We start from the raw sequence: 20552 nt of genomic DNA, 5'->3' as shown, positions 1-20552 counted from the left end.
CGGGGTCTTTTGTATCTCCATACAGATTTTTAAGATTTTTTGTTCTAGTTGTGTAAAAAATGCCATTGGTAATTTGATAGGGATTGCATTGACTCTGTAGATTTCTTTGGGTAGTATAGTCATTTTCACAATATTGATTCTTCCAATCCAAGGACGTGGTATATCTCTCCATCTGTTGGTATCATCTTTAATTTCTTTCATCAGTGTCTTACAGTTTTCTACATACAGGTCTTTTGTCTCCCTAGGTAGGTTTATTCCTAGCTATTTTATTCTTTTTGTTGCAATGGTAAATGAGAATGTTTTCTTAATTTCTCTTTCAGATTTTTCATCATTAGTGTATAGGAATGCAAGAGGTTTCTGTGCATTAATTTTGTATCCTGCAACTTTACCAAATTCATTGATTAGCTCTAGTAGTTTTCTGGTGGCATCTTTAGGATTCTCTATGTATAGTATCATGTCATCTGCAAACAGTGACAGTTTTACTTCTTTTCCAATTTGGATTCCTTTTATTTCTTTTTCTTCTCTGATTGCTGAGGCTAGGACTTCCAAAATTATGTTGAATAATAGTGGTGAGAGTGGACATCCTTGTCTTTTTCCTGATTTAGAGGAAATGCTTTCAGTTTTCACCATTGAGAATGATGTTTGCTGTGGGTTTGTCATATGTGGCCTTTATTATGTTGACGTAGGTTCCCTCTATGCCCACTTTCTGGAGAGTTTTTATCATAAATGGGTGTTGAATTTTGTCAAAAGCTTTTTCTGCATCTCTTGAGATGATCATATGGTTTTTATTCTTCAGTTTGTTAATGTGGTGTACCACATTGATTGATTTGCGTATATTGAAGAATCCTTGCATCCCTGGGATAAATCCCACTTGATCATGGTGTATGATCCTTTTAATGTGTTGTTGTTGGATTCTGTTTGCTAGTATTTTGTTGAGGATTTTTGCATCTATATTCATCAGTGATATTGGTCTGTAATTTTCTTTTTTTGTAGTATCTTTGTCTGGTTGTGGTATCAGGGTGATGGTGGCCTCATAGAATGAGTTTGGGAGTGTTCCTTCCTCTGCAGTTTTTTGGAAGAGTTTGAGAAGGACGGGTGTTAGCTCTTCTCTAAATGTTTGATAGAATTCACCTGTGAAGCCATCTGGTCCTGGACTTTTGTTCGTTGGAAGATTTTTAATCACAGTTTCAATTTCACTACTTGTGATCAGTCTGTTCATTTTTTATATTTCTTCCTGGTTCAGTCTTGGAAGGTTATACCTTTCTAAGAATTTGTCCATTTCTTCCAGGTTGTCCAGTTTATTGGCATAGAGTTGCTTGTAGTAGTCTCTTAGGATGCTTTGTATTTCTGCTGTGTCTGTTGTAACTTCTTTCTTTTCATTTTTAATTTTATTGATTTGAGTCCTCTCCCTCTTTTTCTTGATGAGTCTGGCTAATGGTGTATCAATTTTGTTTATCTTCTCAAAGAACCAGTATTTAGTTTTATTTATCTTTGCTATCGTTTTCTTCATTTCTTTTTCATTTATTTCTGATCTGATCTTTATGATTTCTTTCCTTCTGCTAACTTTGGGTTTTGTTTGTTCTTCTTTCTCTAGTTCCTTTAGGTGTAAGTTTAGATTGTTTATTTGAGATTTTTCTTGTTTCTTGAGGTAGGCTTGTATAGCTATAAACTTCCCACTTAGAACGGCTTTTGCTGCATCCCATAGGTTTTGGATCATTGTGTTTTCATTGTCATTTGTCTGTAGGTATTTTTTGATTTCCTCTTTGATTTCTTCAGTGATCTCTTGGTTATTTAGTAACATATTGTTTAGCCTCCATGTGTTTGTGCTTTTTACGTTTTTTCCCTGTAATTCATTTCTAATCTCATAGCGTTGTGGTCAGAAAAGATGCTTGATATGATTTCAATTTTCTTAAATTTACTGAGGCTTGATTTGTGACCTAAGATGTGATCTATCCTGGAGAATGTCCTGTGTGCACTTGAGAAGAAAGTGTAATCTGCTGTTTTTGGATGGAATGTCCTATAAATATCAATTAAATTTATCTGGTCTATTGTGTCATTTAAAGCTTTCCTTATTTATTTTCATTTTGGATGATCTGTCCATTGGTGTAAGTGAGGTGTTAAAGTCCCCCACTATTATTGTGTTATTTTAAAGTCTATTTTATCTGATATGAGTATTGCTACTCCAGCTTTCTTTGGATTCCCATTTGCGTGGAATATCTTTTTCCATCCCCTCACTTTCAGTCTGTATGTGTCCGTAGGTCTGAAGTGGGTCTCTTTTAGACAGCATATATATGGGTCTTGTTTTTGTATCCATTCAGCAAGCCTGTGTCGTTTGGTTGGGGCATTCAATCCATTCACGTTTAAGGTAATTATCGATATGTATGTTCCTATGACCATTTTCTTAATTGTTTTGGGTTTGTTTTTGTAGGTCCTTTTCTTCTCTTGTGTTTCCCACTTAGAGAAGTTCCTTTAGCATTTGCTGTAGAGCTGGTTTGGTGGTGCTGAATTCTCTTAGCTTTTGCTTGTCTCTAAAGCTTTTGATTTCTCCATCGAATGTGAATGAGATCCTTGCTGGGTAGAGTAATCTGGGTTGTAGGTTCTTCCCTTTCATCACTTTAAGTATATCATGCCACTCCCTTCTGGCTTGTAGAGTTTCTGCTGAGAAATCAGCTGTTAACCTTATGGGAGTTCCCTTGTACGTTATTTGTCATTTTTCCCTTGCTGCTTTCAATAATTATTCTTTGTCTTTAATTTTTGGTAGTTTGTTTAATATGTGTCTTGGCGTGTTTCTCCTTGGGTTTATCCTGTATAGGACTCACTGAGCTTCCTTGACTTGGGTGTCTATTTCCTTTCCCATGTTAGGGAAGTTTTCGACTATAATCTCTTCAAATATTTTCTCTGGTCCTTTCTCTCTCTCTTCTCCACTGGGACCCCTATAATGCGAATGTTGTTGCGTTTAGTGTTGTCCCAGAGGTCTCTTAGGTTGTCTTCATTTCTCTTCATTCTTTTTTCTTTATTCTCTTCCGCAGCAGTGAATTCCACCATTCTGTTTTCCAGGTCATTTATCTGGATACATTTTTTTATATATCTTTTTTTTTCGGCCATGTCACACGGCATGCGGGATCTTAGTTCCCCAACCAGGGATTGAACCCATGCCCCCTGAAGTGGGAGTGCAGAGTCTTGACCACTGGACTGCCAGGGAAGTCCCATTTCTCTCTCTCTCTATATATATATTTATTTATTTATGGCTGTGTTGGCTCTTCGTTTCTGTGTGAGGGCTTTCTCTAGTTGCGGCAAGCGGGGGCCACTCCTCATTGCGGTGCGCGGGCCTCTCACTATCGCGGCCTCTCTTGTTGCAGAGCACAGGCTCCAGACGCGCAGGCTCAGTAATTGTGGCTCACGGGGCTAGTCGCTCTGCAGCATGTGGGATCTTCCCAGACCAGGGCTCGAACCCGTGTCCCCTGCATTGGCAGGCAGATTCTCAACCACTGCGCCACCAGGGAAGCCCTCTCTATATACTTTTAAAGAACAGATTTTAAAACATCACCACAGATATTATCAGGAAGTCTTTCTTTATAAGTATTGGAAAAGTACAGAACTCATGGTGGTAAATACAAATTTTCCAAAACTCTTACTTTCATCTAAAAGGTTAAATTTTATCATTGGCAATAAATACTGCCAGTTGTTTTATTCGAAGTGACAGGTTCACTTCTCTTATTTTCAAGAAAATTTCTGACACATACTCAAGTCTGAATAACTGAAGTTCGTTCATTGTCTTTTCAAGTAAAAAGGTGTTCAGTTGTAAAAATTAAATGAAATAATTATCAACTTCTTACAACTTGAGTAAGCAGTCAATAAATGGAAGCTAGTTAGTGGTGGGATAACATTTTATGTTATCATAATACCCTCCCACCCATTTAAATTCAGTTGATGTTCCTAATATTTCTGTGACGTTGGTAAAATAGATATCAGCATCGCATTACTTAAAGGCAGAAATCTAGACTGTAAGGTGGTATAAGTTTGTAAAGTTGGTTTTAGGAATATAAAGTTACCAACCAATAAGCTGTGAATCCAAACTTCAACTCAAGCCATCTGTCTCCAAATGTAGCGTTTTCCCACCATTTTGTCAGTAAAGAGTAAACAAGGGAAGCACAGCTACACACGACCCATCTAGAATAACACTTTTGGGGGATTGCTGACATTTTCAAGAGATAATAAATTGAGGATAGGGGCTTCCCTGGTGGCGCAGTGGTTGAGAGTCCGCCTGCTGATGCAGGGGACTCGGGTTCGTGCCCGGTCCGGGAGGATCCCACATGCCACGGAGCGGCTGGGCCCGTGAGCCATGGCCGCTGGGCCTGCGCGTCTGGAGCCTGTGCTCGGCAACGGGAGAGGCCACAGCAGAGAGAGGCCCGCGTACCAAAAAAAAAAAAAAAATTGAGGAAAGAGCCATTGATTTTGTATAAAGGGTTCAGGAAAGAGGTATTATTTGAGCCGAGGCTTGAAGAACTAGTTTTCATCTGTTAATTTGGAAGAGAATTACCTGATTATAGAAAATCTTTTGTAAATTATGGAGAAGTATAGATGGAGTAAATTCTAAAAGATCACTTAAATAATTTTTTCTCATTCCCTTCCTCAGGCTTTAGAAAAGAACCCAAGAACCTGGAAGTAGCCTATAAATCTTATGAGTCCCACCCAGAATCATATCTACAAATAAAAGATCCTTTGATAAAAAGGTAATCCTAGCTATTTGGAATACTAAAATCTTTTAAATTAAATGCATGTATTATAGGAACTCTTTATCAGAAAGGCATACTACCTGTCACTACGCTGAAAGCAATGGGTCTAGAGCAGGGGTCCCCAAGCCCCGGGCTGCAGACTGATACTGGAACTGGGCCGCACAGCAGGAGGTGAGTGGCGGCCGAGTGAGCGAAGCTTCATCTGCCGCTCCCCATCGCTCGCATTACCGCCTGAACCACACGCTCCTTCCCAAGTCAGTGCAAAAATTGTCTTCCACAAAACTGGTCTCTGGTGCCAAAAAAGGTTGGGGACTGCTGGTCTAGAGTATTATGATGCATGTTTTATTGGGGATCATTAAAAGGATGTAAACCTTAATGATACGGGGCCTACAAAGTACCTTGTACAATATATGATTGTTTGTTTTAAACCTCACAGCATTCTTTTGAGATGTATGGTATTTTACAAAAGAGAAAATTTGGGGCTTAGATTAAGTAATTTGGCCAAAGCAACGGAGTTGAGATTTGAATATAGCTCTTATCTACTTAGCAGAGCCTCAACTCTTTTCATCTTTGTGCTCTAATTGAATTTTATGCAATTCACATGAGAAAAATAATTTAATCATATGAAGATAAATAATTTGCAATGTGATATCATTTTTCTTCACCTTAGAAGTTAACTATTACTTAAATAAAGGTAGTCTTTGATTAACTAAATTATTTTTAATTAGTATACTATCCTTATAGCATTATATATCAAAATTAAAGTACCTCTATTGCTATAAACTTTGGGTGGGAAGTGTTTTAGAATATTGAATTGTTTGCTAGTAACATTTTTCTTAAGTCTGTGCTACATTTTATCACAATAAATGTAATTTCAGTGTTTTTAAGTTGAATTTTTTTTTTTTTTTTTTGGCTGCACTGTGTGGCTTGTGGCATCTTAGTTGCCCAAACAGGGATTGAACCTGGGCCCGGGCAGTGAAAGCGCCGAGTCCTAACCACTGGACTGCCAGGGAATTCTCTGATATTTGCTTTTTTTTTTTTTTTTTTTTTTTTTGTGGTATGCGGGCCTCTCACTGTTGTGGCTTCTCCCGTTGCGGAGCACAGGCTCCGGACGCGCAGGCTCAGCGGCCATGGCTCACGGGCCCAGCCACTCCGCGGCATGTGGGATCTTCCCAGACCGGGGCACAAACCCGTGTCCCCTGCTTCGGCAGGCGGACTCTCAACCACTGCGCCACCAGGGAAGCCCCTGAAATTTGCTTTTTTAATTATACTTCTGGTTATAAATCTGATCTTGGTAATGACGGATGTTTCTAATAAACATTTATGTATTCTGGCATAAAGATTTTGGATTCAGAGAGTGTAAATTGTTAATGGTTGCAAATATCTTTCCATTTCTGCTATGTTACGCAAATAACATAAGTGCTGTATTGGGAAGTTAAACTACAAATGTTTGTTTTCCCTCCAATTTTGCATATTTGTGTATGGCGTTTTAGCTTTGTTTTTGTTTTTCAGGTCACATATACGTGAAACCAATGGAAAGTTATTCCCTTCATCCAATCCACAAATACTCAAGGACCATACAGCAAGAGAGCATACCCACCAGTCAGATGATCAGAAACTTGAAAAAGCAAGTGAATACAAATTTTCTGAGTGGCTTAATATAGAAAATTCTGAGAGAACAGGTTTGCTTTTTCACGTTGATGATAATTCTGCTTCTGCAAAGAGAGTGAACAGTAATGGAACAGTCTCACCATCTTCATTGTGGTCTTCACACATGAGAACTGTGGGGTTGAAGCCAGGAACTGCTCCCCTCATCCAGCAGCAAAATATGATAGAACAGTGTTACTCTGAGAACTCTCTATCCAGGGAACATCTCATTCAGTCAACCAGCAGATCTGATGGTTGTCAGATGCCAGAACTTGTTTGCCAGAATACCCCACCCCCTCTGCCACCAAAGAAATATGCTATAACCAGTGTGCCACAGTCAGAGAAAAATGATGTGCCACAGTCAGAGGAAAATGATGCTCCACCTGCTGTCAAACCAACAGAGATGTTTAAAGCTAATTCCTCTAGTCTTCCAAAGCACAGTTTGAGTACAGCTTCAGAACCAGGTTTAGAAGTGAGTACATATGTGAATGATGAAAGACTTAAGGAAACATTTCAAGCAAAAGAGTATGTCGGCAACACATCAAACACCCCGTCCAGCTCTTCAGCTAATGATTTTCAGGCAGACTCGGGTACAGCTGTTGGTGCTCCTTGCCAGCCAGAAATAGACTCTAGTTCTACCTGTCCAAATGAGACAGTTTCATTAACTACCTATTTTTCAGTGGATAACTGCATGACTGATACATATAGATTGAAATACCATCAGAGGCCCAAGCTCTGTTTTCCAGAGAGCAGTGGCATTTGTAATGATAATTCACTTTCTCAGAACGAAAGAGGGCTAGGGCCTGTGTTACATAGTAGTCTTGGTTCAAACTGCCCTTCCAAGCAAAGATATAAACCTGGTATACATTGTAATAGATAAATGATGAAACCGACAGGCTTTTACTTCTGAGGCCATTAACTAGGAATCAAATGACCAAACCTAGTGCTATATGAAATTAAAACCATGGCAATATTTAACTCATTAATCACTTTAACTTTCTATACAGATATTTTATTTTGTGAAGATCTACTTATTGGATATTTTGGAATTCCCTCTGAATAGTCTTGGCGTGCCTCAAAAAATAGAAAATCCGGGGGTATGCAGAAAGTCATTTATCATATGCTGCAGTTGAGTAAAAATGTAATTTGTCCCTGTATTTTCTGACTGGTAGACCCATAGGTATTAAACTAACCAGTACTCATATGTAGATTGGTAAACTCTGCTAACTGAAAGATAGATGATATGTAGCTTGTGTAGTCAAAGCAATATTTGCTTTGTGAGGAAGCACTTTCTAATGGGGAGCCAAAAGAGGACTTCACCCATTTGCTTTTGACTTCTGTGATAGTCTACTACATACGATCCCTTTAAGTGTCTTAAAATGTATCGACCCATGAAATTGATGGCATTTGGGGAAAAAAAGCCTTAATGATAAAACAATTTTTAAATTCTCAAGGTCAGAAGAGAAGACAGTTTTGCTCCTAGAATTTTTATCTTCAGAATATCCTTTGTTGTATGCATTCATAAACATTACTTCAGTCATGTAAGCTAAAAATACTTCACTTTAGTATATTTATCTTGTTACATTTTTTCTAATTTTATATGAAATGTGAAAGGTTTTTATTTTGGTTTGGTTTACTTTGGGCTGCTAATAACCAGTGTTAGGAATTAACCTATAGTCCTCTTTTTAAGAATATCACTGTGACTGCCTAAATTTTCCCTGCTATAATATTACCTGTTTATAGGTTGTCAGCCCATTTTAGTAATTTTCATATTCTTGAAAATCTTTCTGGGTTTCCAGATTAAATTTTTGCCTTTCATATAGATTTAATTTTTAATGAAATGTATTAATTTGAGCACCCTCCCTTTTTTCTAAACAAATAATTTTTACCCCACCTATTTTCATGGAGAAGTCTTTCTTTAAAAAAAAAAAAAAAGGGATTTTCCATTATTATGACCTTACAAGTGAAAATAAGTAATTGCCTTATTTCATAGTTGTCATTTAATTTTGTACTAAGCTGGTAAACTAATTGTAGTTTAGAATAGTTTTATATTGTCCACACTAGAGAATTGAGAATTTAAATTTTATATATAAAACATAATAATTCCATAAACTGATTAGTAAATTTAATATCTTGACCAATCCCATAAATTGTTAAAATATTCCAAAATGTAAATGAATCTTATTTTCTAGATAAGTAGAAAGTAATTGCTTGTAGAAGTCTAAGCTCCCTGAGTTATCAAATCTTGGCCAAATTTTGTCTTCCACCTAGAGAAGTTTTTAATAGCCTTTTCTAGCTATAACAGTAGGTGATTATTACTTTATATTCTCTTAATTTAGAAATACTTGAATATCAACTAAATAAAATTTTATCTTTTAAGAAAGCTTTTTTTTTTAACATAGCTTTTAGTATGGGGGGTTTGTAAATATTGTAAATTTGTAAAATTGTATCTGAAATGTCACTGTATTTAATTACTGCTTTTATAACATTGTAAAATACTAGAAAAATGAGCTTCAAGTATTTTTAATAGCTTTCAAAAACTTTGTGTAGTTGTTTTGTCCAGTTGAAAATGTATTAATTGAAACATTTAAACTGATTTTGATACTTATAAACAATCTCATAGATTTGTATGGGATTCAACTCACAATTGAGTTGCAAATATCAAATAGAAACGTCCAATTTGGGCTCTTTTTAAAGTACTGTCCAGTTGAAACCTCCTGAATCGTTATAGTACTAATAGACTAGAAACTGACCATTTGTTTTTGTTGATTCAACACTCCAAATATAGATTGAATATGTATTTACTAATCGTGCACATGTGAATTTTTTATTTCTAGGGTGTCTATTTTTATAGATGTTTTCTTCTGGTTATAAGCTTATTATAACTTTTAAAATAACACAGCCAACGATTGTAATGTTCAGAATACTTCAGAGTATCTTTGTGTGAAGTCAGTTTCTTCTGATTCAAAATTTTGGGGGGGGATAAACTGATTTTTAATTTAATATGGTTGGGACTTTTCTTTGCATTCATAAACTGTGGCTTCCTTTCACCTCTGTGAATTATATATTTTATGGGAAATGTAAGTCAATTTAAAGTTTAGGGGTGAACTTGGAATATCACTGATCAAAATATTTATCACAGGAGACTCCTAAGAGTTCAACCCCCTCAAGGCCTAAAGGAGCGTTCCCACAGGAGTTGGCAAACTTTCTTTAAAGACCCAGATAGTAAATAATTTAGGCGTTGTGGACCATAGGATCTCTGTTACTCAACTCTGCCACTGTAGTGTGAAAACAGCTGTAAGGTAACATTTACATAACAGTATGCAAATGAATGGGCATGTCTGTGTTCCAGTAAAACTTTGTAAGCATTGAAACTTGGATTTCACATCATTTTCACATCATGAAATAGTCTTGACTTTTTTCAATCATTTTAAGATGTTAAAAATCATTCTTGGCTCACAGGCCTTTAAAGAGGCAATACTTTGCTGGAGTATTAAAGTAAGTTACAGACATTATAATAAACATGTTTTGGCCACAAACATTAGTGTAGTTTGATGACCCTTTTCCTAGAGCATAATTACCTCTACGTTAAATGCCCTTACTAAATATTCTGTAGTCTCTGAATGTATTCCCATTACATTTAGGGACTAGGTCTATGGAGCACTTCACATCCTAAAATTTTCAGGTTAACAGAACTCTAAAGACTTCCTCACAATTGCTCATTGGCCAGTTGATTTCAAATGGTTATTAAAACAATCATTTCACTTATATGAAATTTACAAAGGAATTTATCAGACTAAAGTCACATTGATGTAAATACTTTTGATGTCTCTATTTTTATCACAGCAAGTTTGCCAATTCTTCTTGGTGTCCCATTTACCCAGTTAAAAGCCTTCAAGTATACTATGTTACCCTGAGATGGCACAGTTCAGTGGTAGGCACAATTTCATCTGTAGGAAATATTCAAACCTCATACTGCCACCATTTTGGATACCATTTACAGTCATGTCACAATACTACGATCTTTCTTCTTAGTAGTATCTTCCCTGTACTAGAAATTTTCAGAATATTCAATAGTTGTGGTAGAAGGCTGATTCTAGGCTCAGAAAGGTAGTATGGATTATAAATCTTTGTGTGTGACCTAACACACAAGTAATCTGTTAAAATGAAAGGAAATCAGACCCAATTTACCTGTATAATCAACATTTATTGGACAAAATTACTAGCAAGTAGCACAAAACAATTCATACAATCTGTTTGGTACCCTCAATGACATCCCAGTTCTGTTTCTCTAGATGCTTCAACCTTGCCTAAAAAGTTCTCCTCAGGCAGGTTTGTTAGGTTCTCTGAAGGCGTAATTGTTAAACTTATAGTCAGCATTAGGCTAAAACCCTGCAAAATCAATCCCAGATTTCACACTAACCCTAAATGCCATTCTAAAGAACAGAGGATGTAGAGTTTACCAGATCTATGCCCTGCTTCTAAGGGACGGGAAAAATATTTAGGCAATTCCAATATATAAAATGTCACCAATTTCAAGGACAAGAGCCCATTTCTAACATCTGTTATATAATAGGAATAGCTTCTGAAGGGCTTATAGTAGCTGCTTTGGGAATGTGACCTTTTTGACTAAATACTAGCTGATCACTCCTGGGAAATAAATTCTTGTTAACATACTTAGATAAAAAAGAACGTAAGCTCCATAAAGGCAAGTATTTTTGTCTGTTTCGTTCAGTGTGGTACCTGGCCCACAGTAAGTGCTCAAACATTTGCTCAAAGAGTAAATATGGTGACTTTGCTGGAGTATTAAAGTAAGTTACAGACATTATAATAAACATGTTTTGGCCACAAACATTCTTAATGCAACCACAATAAAAATTAGGTTTGAAACACACAGTCCTACTTTACAGAGTTCAAGAGCTTAAAAGTGAGGGGAAGGATCCAGGTAAGACCCCATGCACTCTAGCCTTTCATTACTGGATACTATATACTTTCTCTAAGATTGTACCAACCTAGCAACCATAACAGAGGTCCACTTAATCTAAAAATTAAACTGGCACTTACAGCAAATATATTGTGGGCCTGCATTTTCTGTATAGCTTTTAACTCCTTTTTTCAAAATTCTTCCCTTGCTTTTGAATAATTTATTTCTAAATATTTCACCTTATTATTTCACCATATTATCTGCATCATACTAAACCTTGGCCAACCCTTAAAATGTTAAAGGAAAAACAATCTATTTCCTAATGAGTATAATAAATCTTAATGTATAAATACTTTTTATGTTCAGCCCCTGTAAAGCCACCAAATAATCTGTAAAAAGTTTTAAAATGTGAATCAGAGCCGAGTTTTAAGAACTTAGCTATGAATGGCTGAGATCATTACCCATTTAATATAGTTCCCGCAAAGAATAACAGAATGTGTAAAATGAAATGAAGGTCCCTTAGAGTCTGAAATTCTTCTGGTGCACAATCCTGTCTTCTTTCTTCTAGAAGTTTGTAGTCATTTTCAGGATCCACTCCAGGAGCCAAAATTCTTAATTTAGGTATCAGGCAAACCATTCTGTAAAAACCAAATAATTGTCAACAATGTTTCCTTTTTCTTTCCCTTTAAATACTTTATGCCAACTTTTGAAAACTTTGATTGTCTTAGTCATTTGCCTATTCCTAAATGATTTTCATATTGATATGAGCAAAAAAAGGCCTGACTATTCTTTATAAGTCTTCCATTTTCTATCCAGAGCTGAAAATTCAGATCATTAAAAAAAACAAAAACAAACAAAAAAACACTGCATTTGAAGTATCACTCTACCAAATATCAGGAGGAGTGGGTGGAAAGATTCTCCTTTACAAATGACTTGACAGAGGATTTTACAGAAACACCCATCTTCCATTGGTCCCACTGAACCCTCGGCCACACCATTCAAGAAATCCAAGGAATCAGAGACAATGGGGCCTCACCAACAGTGAGTTTATGCCCAAATTTTTGCCAAAATTGGGGGCTGGGGGTGAGAGAAGAAGACATAATTACCGCAAATTCAATAAGCATGATGGCTGAGAGAAATTAACTTACAGTGCATAAAGGATTAGCTCCGAAGTCCAAAGGAGCTGTTTAATGACTAAATGAGCTGCACCGCTTTTCCTCCTTCAGCTCACTGCTCCTCCCCTGAACTTGTCCCTTGTATCATCTCAGTCCTGTATCCTCCTTCTTGTTCTGCTCCCCCAAGCCCCTTCTCTAAGTCCCCTTCCTTTATCCTCTGCCAAAACTGTCTTCTCAGAGGGGGTGGCAATGAAAATGGAGACCATGGATTTTCCAAGTGGAATCTAGAGTTTTGTGACTCATCAGTTGGTGTTTTGGAGTGTGCGGGTGTGTATATAAAGCAAAGCGGGAAATCAGAAAATGAGACCCAGGCTTCCGGGAGGTGAAGTGAGTGAATAAAGTTAACATTTACTGAAATGGGGACACTGAAAAGTAAGGTCATCTGAGTACGAAGTCAAGAGTCCAGTTCTGGACCCATGTGAGATAACCGTGCACGGCCTGCTCACGGTCAAACCGTCGTACAGTTAACAGTAGCTTTAGCGGAGCGCTGACTGCTGCCAGGCAATATGCAAATAAATCGCTTTTAGATAAGTTGGCGATTAATCTAAAACACCACGCCACACCACACCCCTATGACCTGGTTACTATTGGTCCCAAATGGTAAATGTGAATATAAAGCTCCAAAAAGCCAAATAACGTCTCCAGTTTCTTCGTGGTAGTGCAGGAACTCAAACCCAGCCGGTTTCCTCCCAACATAGAACAAAAAAATTATGAAGCCAAGTTTCCTCTACACCTCATCTGAACACCCTCAACTGAGGTGCCAAGGAAGGACATTTTCACTCTGGTCTTCGTTCCACTCCCGCGCCTACCCTATCCTACCACTCGCCAGCTGGATGATGGTGGACAGGCCGTAACTTTCCGTAATGCAATTTCCTCGCCTCTCCCGCACCCACCTCCCCAAACTGGGGTAGATGGTCTCTAAGCCCCTTACCATTTCAACGCTGCGTTAAGAGTACTCACCAGGGCAAAAAATACACGAAGAAAAACAACACCACGTCTAAGAGGACGAAGAGCCAGAGATCCAACCAGTAGGAATGTTTTGGTAACCGGTCTGCCCCGGACTGAGGCCGCACTTCGTGGTTCTGCTGCGGCCTCTCGGCTTCACCCAAGCCTCGCCGCTCCCGGGGACCATCCCGACCATCTTCGGCCGCCAAGCCCACCTCCATCTTGCAGCAGTCGCCGCGCCACAATCTGAGTAGTCGGAAATCCTCAGCTCCCGCTCTTCCGCGTTCACCTCGCCGGAAAAGTGGACGAAGTCCGACCCCCCCCCACCCCCCACAACGCATGCGCTGTTCCCCGCCCCGGAAATGGGCCCTGTACCCGCCCCGGAAGTGGGTCCTGTGCCCGCCCCTCCCAGCGCGCAGGCACCGCCCGTCGGTCCGCTACCTCCGTGACTGCGGACGGACAGCGGTGTCTCCACCTGGAGGCGGGGGAAGCTGTCCGCCCGTTCCGGCCTGCAGCGTCCAGGTGGGAAGCCGGTTATTCAGGTTTCGCTAGAAGAAATTCACTCTGGCCGGACCGGAAGTCACTTCACGTCCCATTCCTGACAGGTGATTGACTCCACCTTGGAAGTGCCCATGGTCGCCTCTCCTTATCCGTGTATTCCGTTTGGGTCCTTATGCCAAGGTTTTAAAAGAGCCTCCTCTAATGGGTTTTGTACTGTCCCTGACATGTTACACTTATTTGGTTAAATTCTGTAAACAGCTCTAATGAGGTTGACATCGTGTGAGCGTAAGTTTCTAAAGGGGCCAGAGAGCAAAACGTGAGAATTTTGTATGTATCTCAAAGGAGTGAATTTAAGAATAATCCAAGGGTTTGGGAGTGTGATCCCCCATGACATTAGAATGTTAGCAGAAAGAAAATGATTTACCATTGTAGGCAAGGGAAAATTCTCCTCTACTCTCTTTGGGTCTCCAGCTGGGCATAAGAATTAAATTGACGTAAGACAGGTTAACAGGAGAAAAGCATAGAAGTGGTTTTTAGGGTTTTTTTTTTTTTAACATGTACATGGGAACCTTCACAAGAGAATGAAGACCTGAGGAAGTGACCAGCGCAGAAAGCTTTTCTACCTTTTAGAAAAAGAAACAAGTAAGACAAAGAGGTTTGGTTAGGGGTAGTAAATTGTGGAGAAATGACTAGGAAGATAAGGGTTAGTTTAACAAGGTTTGTTTGTATGGATTTTTTGGTCCAATTTCCCATCTCTGGTGATAAAAATATTTTTCTTCCTCCTGATGTAGGGAGGGCATCTTTTACGTGGGAATTTTATCTCCTTCAGGAAGAAAAAGGAAGGTCAGAGTGCCCTTCTAGCACCAGCTGTTTCTCAGATGCCTTTAACTGAAAATATTCAATATGCCAAAGTGACATATTTTGGGGTGATATGCTCTGAACTCCTTCATTCCCCTGTCTGAAACTTCCCTAGAAGTTTCACATAAACTCTGAGTTAGTGGCTGTGGAGAGAAGAATTGGGTTAGCAGCAGAGTGGCAAGGGATCTGCAAAGGGAGAGAAGAACATAGATTAGAATGAGGATGAATAAACAGAAAATAACACATCTAAGCACACTTCCCCATATCCCATTAAATCAGTCTCCCATCCCTGGGAATAGGTCAGTCCAATAGAATGGCTGAGCCTCGTTTATCTGATGGAGGGTGTTTATCTTGTCTTCAAAAGGTGCAGATTAGACACTATTTGTCCCAGGTGATTTACATAGAAGCAGCATGCTTCATCAGTGATGGCACAAGCTCCTCTTTCTTGGGCTGTCAGTGTGTCCAGGGCAAGAAGATTTTCAAGTCCAGCAGAGGCTACTAACTTTTGACTGAAAGGCTTCTGACATTTGCATACCAATATTGAACTCTTGTTCTGTTACTATGGAAAGATTTAGAACTGCCTTTTCCAACTCATAAGTTCCAAAGCCTAAGAAAAAGGATCTTAGTACTGAAAAGAACTTAGACTTGTGTATACAAGCCAGTTTTCTATAATATCTGGTCTAGTGTGTTTATGTGGCGCTAGTTTATGAACAAAGAAGCCAAAGGGGTTTTTTTTGTTGTTTTTTTTTGCAGTACGGGGGCCTCTCACTGTGGGATGAGAGGACGTGGGATCCTCCCAGACCAGGGCACGAACCCGTGTCCCCTGCATCGGCAGGCGGACTCCCAACCACTGCGCCACCAGGGAAGCCCCTCCAGTCAGCCTTTTAATAAATGGCTAAAGAAAGGGAGGGCTTTGTTACAAGGAAGCACTTTTTTTTCTTTTCATCTGGGACTAGGGAGATGCAATAGGGGAGAAAATAGGTAGAAGGAAGTTTCTTGATCTGTGATCTTGGGAAAAACTGTCTACTTCATGATTTTGTCTGCTTCTGGGACCTGGAAATTGGTCCTGGAAATCCTTAGTTTAAGGTCACCTTAGGAATGGTCTTCCAGTTGTCCTGGGAGTGCTGCTGATCTGGGTCAAAGCTGGCAGCGCTCACATGAATCCAGGAGGATTTTTCCTTTATTTTGATGGCAGTGTAAGTGTTCAGCAGTTTGTAAGGGCCTTCCCAGCAAGATGACAATGCATGCTTTCTTCTAAAAACCTTGATGTATACCCAATCTCCTGGTCAAAGGGGATAGCAAGTCAGTGCATTCCATGCCCTTTTTACTGTCGATAATATCCCCCAAGTATACTAGTTAGTTCCTGTATATGGCTAGTCATAGTATCATATTGTTCACTTAAGTCCTTATAGTGTTCACTCAATCCAGAAATGGGAGGTTTAGAGACGTCAGTAGGCACAGGGTGACCAAACACTATTTCAAAAGGGGTTAATCCACACCTTCTATTTGGAGTATTCTGGATTTTTATAAGGGCCAGAGGTAGTGCTTCTGGCCATTAAGTCCAGTTTCTTGATAGACTTTTCCTAAAGTCCTTTTGCCTCTCCCGCTGCAGAGCACAGGCTCCAGACGCGTAGGCCCAGCGGCCACGGCTCACGGGCCCAGCCGCTCCGCGGCATGTGGGATCTTCCCGGACTGGGGCACGAACCCGTGTCCCTTGCATCGGCAGGCGGACTCTCAACCACTGCGCCACCAGGGAAGCCACTAAAGTCCTTTTGACGTCTAGATTTTTATGTTCTATTTGCCCTGAGGATTGGGGATGGTACAGGGCATGAAATTTTAATGAGTACCCCAAAGTTTTTGCAAGCACATAGTTTATTTCTGTTATAAAATGAGTTCCTTGGTCTGACTCAATCCATAAAGGAATACCAAAATGAGAAATAATCTAGTTATTAATTTATTCACTGCTGTGTGGTGTTGTCATGTCTAGTCAGATAGCATTTAGTCCATCTACTAGTATACAGACAGTAAACCACTGGGATTAGCCTAGAGCTGGAGGTAAAACTGTGAAATCCATTTGGAGTCCTGCAAGGGACAGTGTGGTAGAGAACATTTCCTTGCCCACAATTCTGGTATCAAGGATGGATGTCACTAACTGGACACTGCTCACTCCAGGGCTGCTGCTGGTGACAGATCCTGGGACCTCTAACATAAGCCGGCAGAAGATGAGAATTCGACCGGTTAGTCTCCCAGATTTCTGCCTGTAGTATCAAATAAACGAGAATGGTAAGAGTCTCTTCTTGTCTTTTTCTCTTTCTGAATTTAGATTAACAGGAGAAAACATTTGTGTGAACTGTTTGGGGGGGTTATAGTGACTCTGGTGTCTTCTGTTATGAATACTCTTGTTTTCTATTTCTAATGGCTGTAGAGAAAGAAAAGCTTAAAAAACAATCTCCCTAGACCCCAGCACCCTCAGAGGGTATATTTTTACCCCTCTGAGGGACAGTACCCCATCAAATGACAGGGTCACCTGATCCTCAGCTGCACCCCAGAGCTCACCATTAAACTTACAGTAGAAAATCAGAAACTGGTTTTCTTAATTGACACCGGTGCAACTTTACCGTCAATTCAGAGGATTTATCTCTGTCACCCTGGATTCTATTCAAGCTGTCGAATTCTCTGGGTAATCTATTTCACTGTCCACATCTCAGGCCACCTCAATATCCTTAGGACTTTCATTTCTCTTATTGCTTTTCCATCATTACTACTTTACATACCTATGATAGTTTTCTTTGAGAGTTGTACAGTCATCAAAACTAATTGCTATTTGTTGCAGCTTCTCTTTTTTTTTTTTTTCGGTATGCGGGCCTCTCACTGTCGTGGCTTCTCCCGTTGCGGAGCACACGCGCAGGCTCAGCAGCCATGGCCCTCGGGCCCAGCTGCTCCGCGGCATGTGGGATCCTCCCGGACCGGGGCACAAACCCGTGTCCCCCGCATCGGCAGGCGGACTCTCAACCACTGCGCCACCAGGGAATCCCGCAGCTTCTCTTTTATCTTCATCTTGACCTTTAGCAGCTCCCGCTATTAATGTTTCCACCCCACTCAGCCAACCTGGTGCCCAGCAAACACCCGTTGTTCCAGCCAGATTGATTTCTTCTTCTTCCTCATGGAAACTCTTCTCCTTTTGGCCTTTAGGCTTTGGCACATGTTGTCTTCATTAAACTGAAATGCTTCCCCACCTATCCTAATCCTTCCCATCCTTTTTCAGTTCAAATTGCCAACTTCAGAAAGTTTCCCTCGCTACAGTTCACGTTCATCTCTCCATTCTCAGTATTTTTAACACACCAATTGCAAAAAAGTTCACATTTAACTCATCTCCAACTACTTCATATGTCATGCTTTCTTCTTAGGGTGAGAGTTATCTTCTGAAAATTATGCAGTGAGTATTTGTTCCCATAGTTTTTTGCCTTTCTTCTGCATCAATTACCCTCTACATTCTGTAACAGCCACCTGTTGATGAGGTGTCTACTGGTCATTTTTCAAAACTTCTCTACCTTCAGCTCAAAAAACATTGAAATTTTCTTGACATAGTTTGGTACATTGGCTTGCTTTGTAGCAAAATTTTATGTAAATTATCTCCCCTATCAGAGTATTAAATATTCTTCAGGATATTTTACCTATCCTATATTTTTACCGTCTTTGCAGCCTCTATAGTCTCTCAAACCGTACCTTGAATGTGGAAGAAATTAAATATTTATTCAGTTATGTTTCTTGTATTCTGCAGCCACTAATACAATCTTAATTATCTCTTTTGTAACACAGTAGTATAATGATACCACTGAGATCTACCACTACTGATCTACCACTGTCAGTGAGGATACTTTCTGAGATTTTTCTCAAGTACCAGTAATGGATATACACTAATCCATTCCCCCATTTTGGATTTCATGTCTTTTATTTCAGTGAATACTCCTTGAATGCCTACTGTGTGTCAGGCACTATCTGAGGAGCCATAGGAGATACAGATGCAATAGTCATCCAATTCTTTAGAAGGACTGGCTGAGGACATCTCACAGATATGGGATATTCAAACACTCTGTCCCAGAGCCCTGGGGTTCTGCATCATGGTTGGGATGTTAGGAAGGCTAAGCAGGATTTGCTGTGAATAAACTGCCTACCCTCTTCCCCCTACCTACTCGCACACATACAGACTTCAACCTTAAGAGCTCAGTTTTGTTTATTTTATATTTTGGGGTTTCATAAAATATTTTATTTCAAAATAAAGAGGGCATTCTGCTGCATTTTGAAGTTTAAAAACAACTTCAATATGGCCAAGCTTAATTGGTAGTCATAGAGGACAAAGATGTTAAAACCCACAGCCTTGAAGTCTCATTATGCTAACCAATAGAGCAATCAACCTTTGTTTTATTGAAAGGTGTTGGCGGGTTGGTCATTGAGGGTGCAGATTGAAAGGTTAGTCAATACATGACATGTCTTCTCTCATAAAGTCATGTAATAGGTTTCCAAGAGTAGACATGACAATATTGACATAGGTGTGAGCTAGAATAACAGTGTTAAGCAAATGGAGGCCCAGGTGATAACTGCTATATATAAAATATTAACCTGAATTACACTTGTTTTATAAGTGTGAGAAATGTCAACATGTTAACAGCAGTTAACTCTGGGAGATGGAATGACAGAACATTTTATTCTTTGTGCTTTTTCACAAAGTTGGGAAGATGGGAAGAAAGTTTTTTGAAATAAGTTAGGAAACAAGCAAGAGATAAGTCTAGGTCAAAATGATTACTTAAATATTTCTAACATCAGATCACAGGTACTAGGCACATAAGTATCAGGGGATTATAATGATTTATAACAGTGTTTTTCAAACTGTGTTTCATGGAGCTCCATGTTTCCTCAGGGAGAACTCAGGGACCAACATGAAATGGAGGAATAGATGCAGGGAATGAGGCTTCAAGCCTCTACTGGAGAAACTCAGCTTTTATGTCCATATCTATAAATATGCCCTGTTAGAAAACAGATTTATTTTTTTCTGCTCTGATGAGAACTCTGTCAAAAAATCACCTTGGGAGACCCATGTTCAGAATGGTAGAGTAGGCAGCTCCACACCTCTGTCCCTCCACGAAACATTGAAAATAAGCAGAAACAACCTGAAATAAGTTTGCCAGAACTCTGGAAACAGTCAAAGGTTTACAGAAACCAAGCAAATCCTAGTCAAAATATGTGAAGATATGGATAGAACTGAGGGAGAAATAGATCTACCATAATAATTGAAAATTTCAATACTCCACTTTCAGTAATGGGCAAAACATCTGATCTAGACAGAAGATCAATAAGAAAATAGAGGACTTTCAGGTAAAGACAAATACTGTATGATATCACTTATATGTGGAATCTGAAAACTAAACTAGTGAATATAACAAAAAAGAAACAGACTCACAGATATAGAGAACAAACTAGTGGTTACCAGTGGGAAAAGGGAAGCAGGGAGGGACAATATAGTGGCTAGGGGAGTAAGAGGTACAAACTACTATGTATAAAATAAATAAGCTACAAGGATATATTGCACAGCACAGGGAAATAGCCAATATTTTATAATAACTATAAATGGAATATACCTTTAAAAACTTTGAATCACTATGTTGTACACCTGAAGCTTATATTGTGAATCAGCTATACCTCAATTTAAAAAAAAGGAAAGGAAAATAGAGAACTTGAAGGACATTATAAAGCAATGAGATGTAACAG

The 20552-nt window shown here is 39.2% G+C and overlaps 2 protein-coding genes across 4 annotated transcripts in view; one reads left to right on the top strand and one right to left on the bottom strand.

The window, feature by feature from the left end:
• Positions 1-9183, top strand: part of USP53 (ubiquitin specific peptidase 53) — a 64426-nt gene extending 55243 nt beyond the window's left edge. For 2 of the 3 annotated variants that reach the window (XM_089911289.1, XM_022596300.2), the window contains 2 exons: positions 4637-4733; positions 6249-9183. In XM_089911289.1, the coding sequence (XP_089767415.1) occupies positions 4637-4733; positions 6249-7263 (1112 nt within the window). In that variant the 3' untranslated portion in view covers positions 7264-9183. The remainder of the gene's footprint in view (positions 1-4636; positions 4734-6248) is intronic. The other variant, XM_089911290.1, reaches the window with a different exon arrangement.
• A 2770-nt stretch (positions 9184-11953) lies between these two features.
• On the bottom strand, positions 11954-13769 carry ARLN (allregulin). The gene is given in 2 exon segments (XM_089911298.1): positions 11954-12720; positions 13407-13769. Coding segments are annotated over 2 exon segments (450 nt in total). The 5' UTR covers position 13769; the 3' UTR covers positions 11954-12632.
• Positions 13770-20552: the final 6783 nt, after the last annotated feature.

Source organism: Delphinapterus leucas, chromosome 5 (genome assembly GCF_059928025.1).
Source record: "Delphinapterus leucas isolate spDelLeu-1000000601 "Yukka" chromosome 5, BTC_Dleu_Yukka2, whole genome shotgun sequence".
Taxonomy (NCBI): Eukaryota; Metazoa; Chordata; class Mammalia; order Artiodactyla; family Monodontidae; genus Delphinapterus; species Delphinapterus leucas.
The sequence above is the reverse complement of the archived record's forward strand: the minus strand, read 5'-3'. Positions and strand labels throughout refer to the sequence as shown.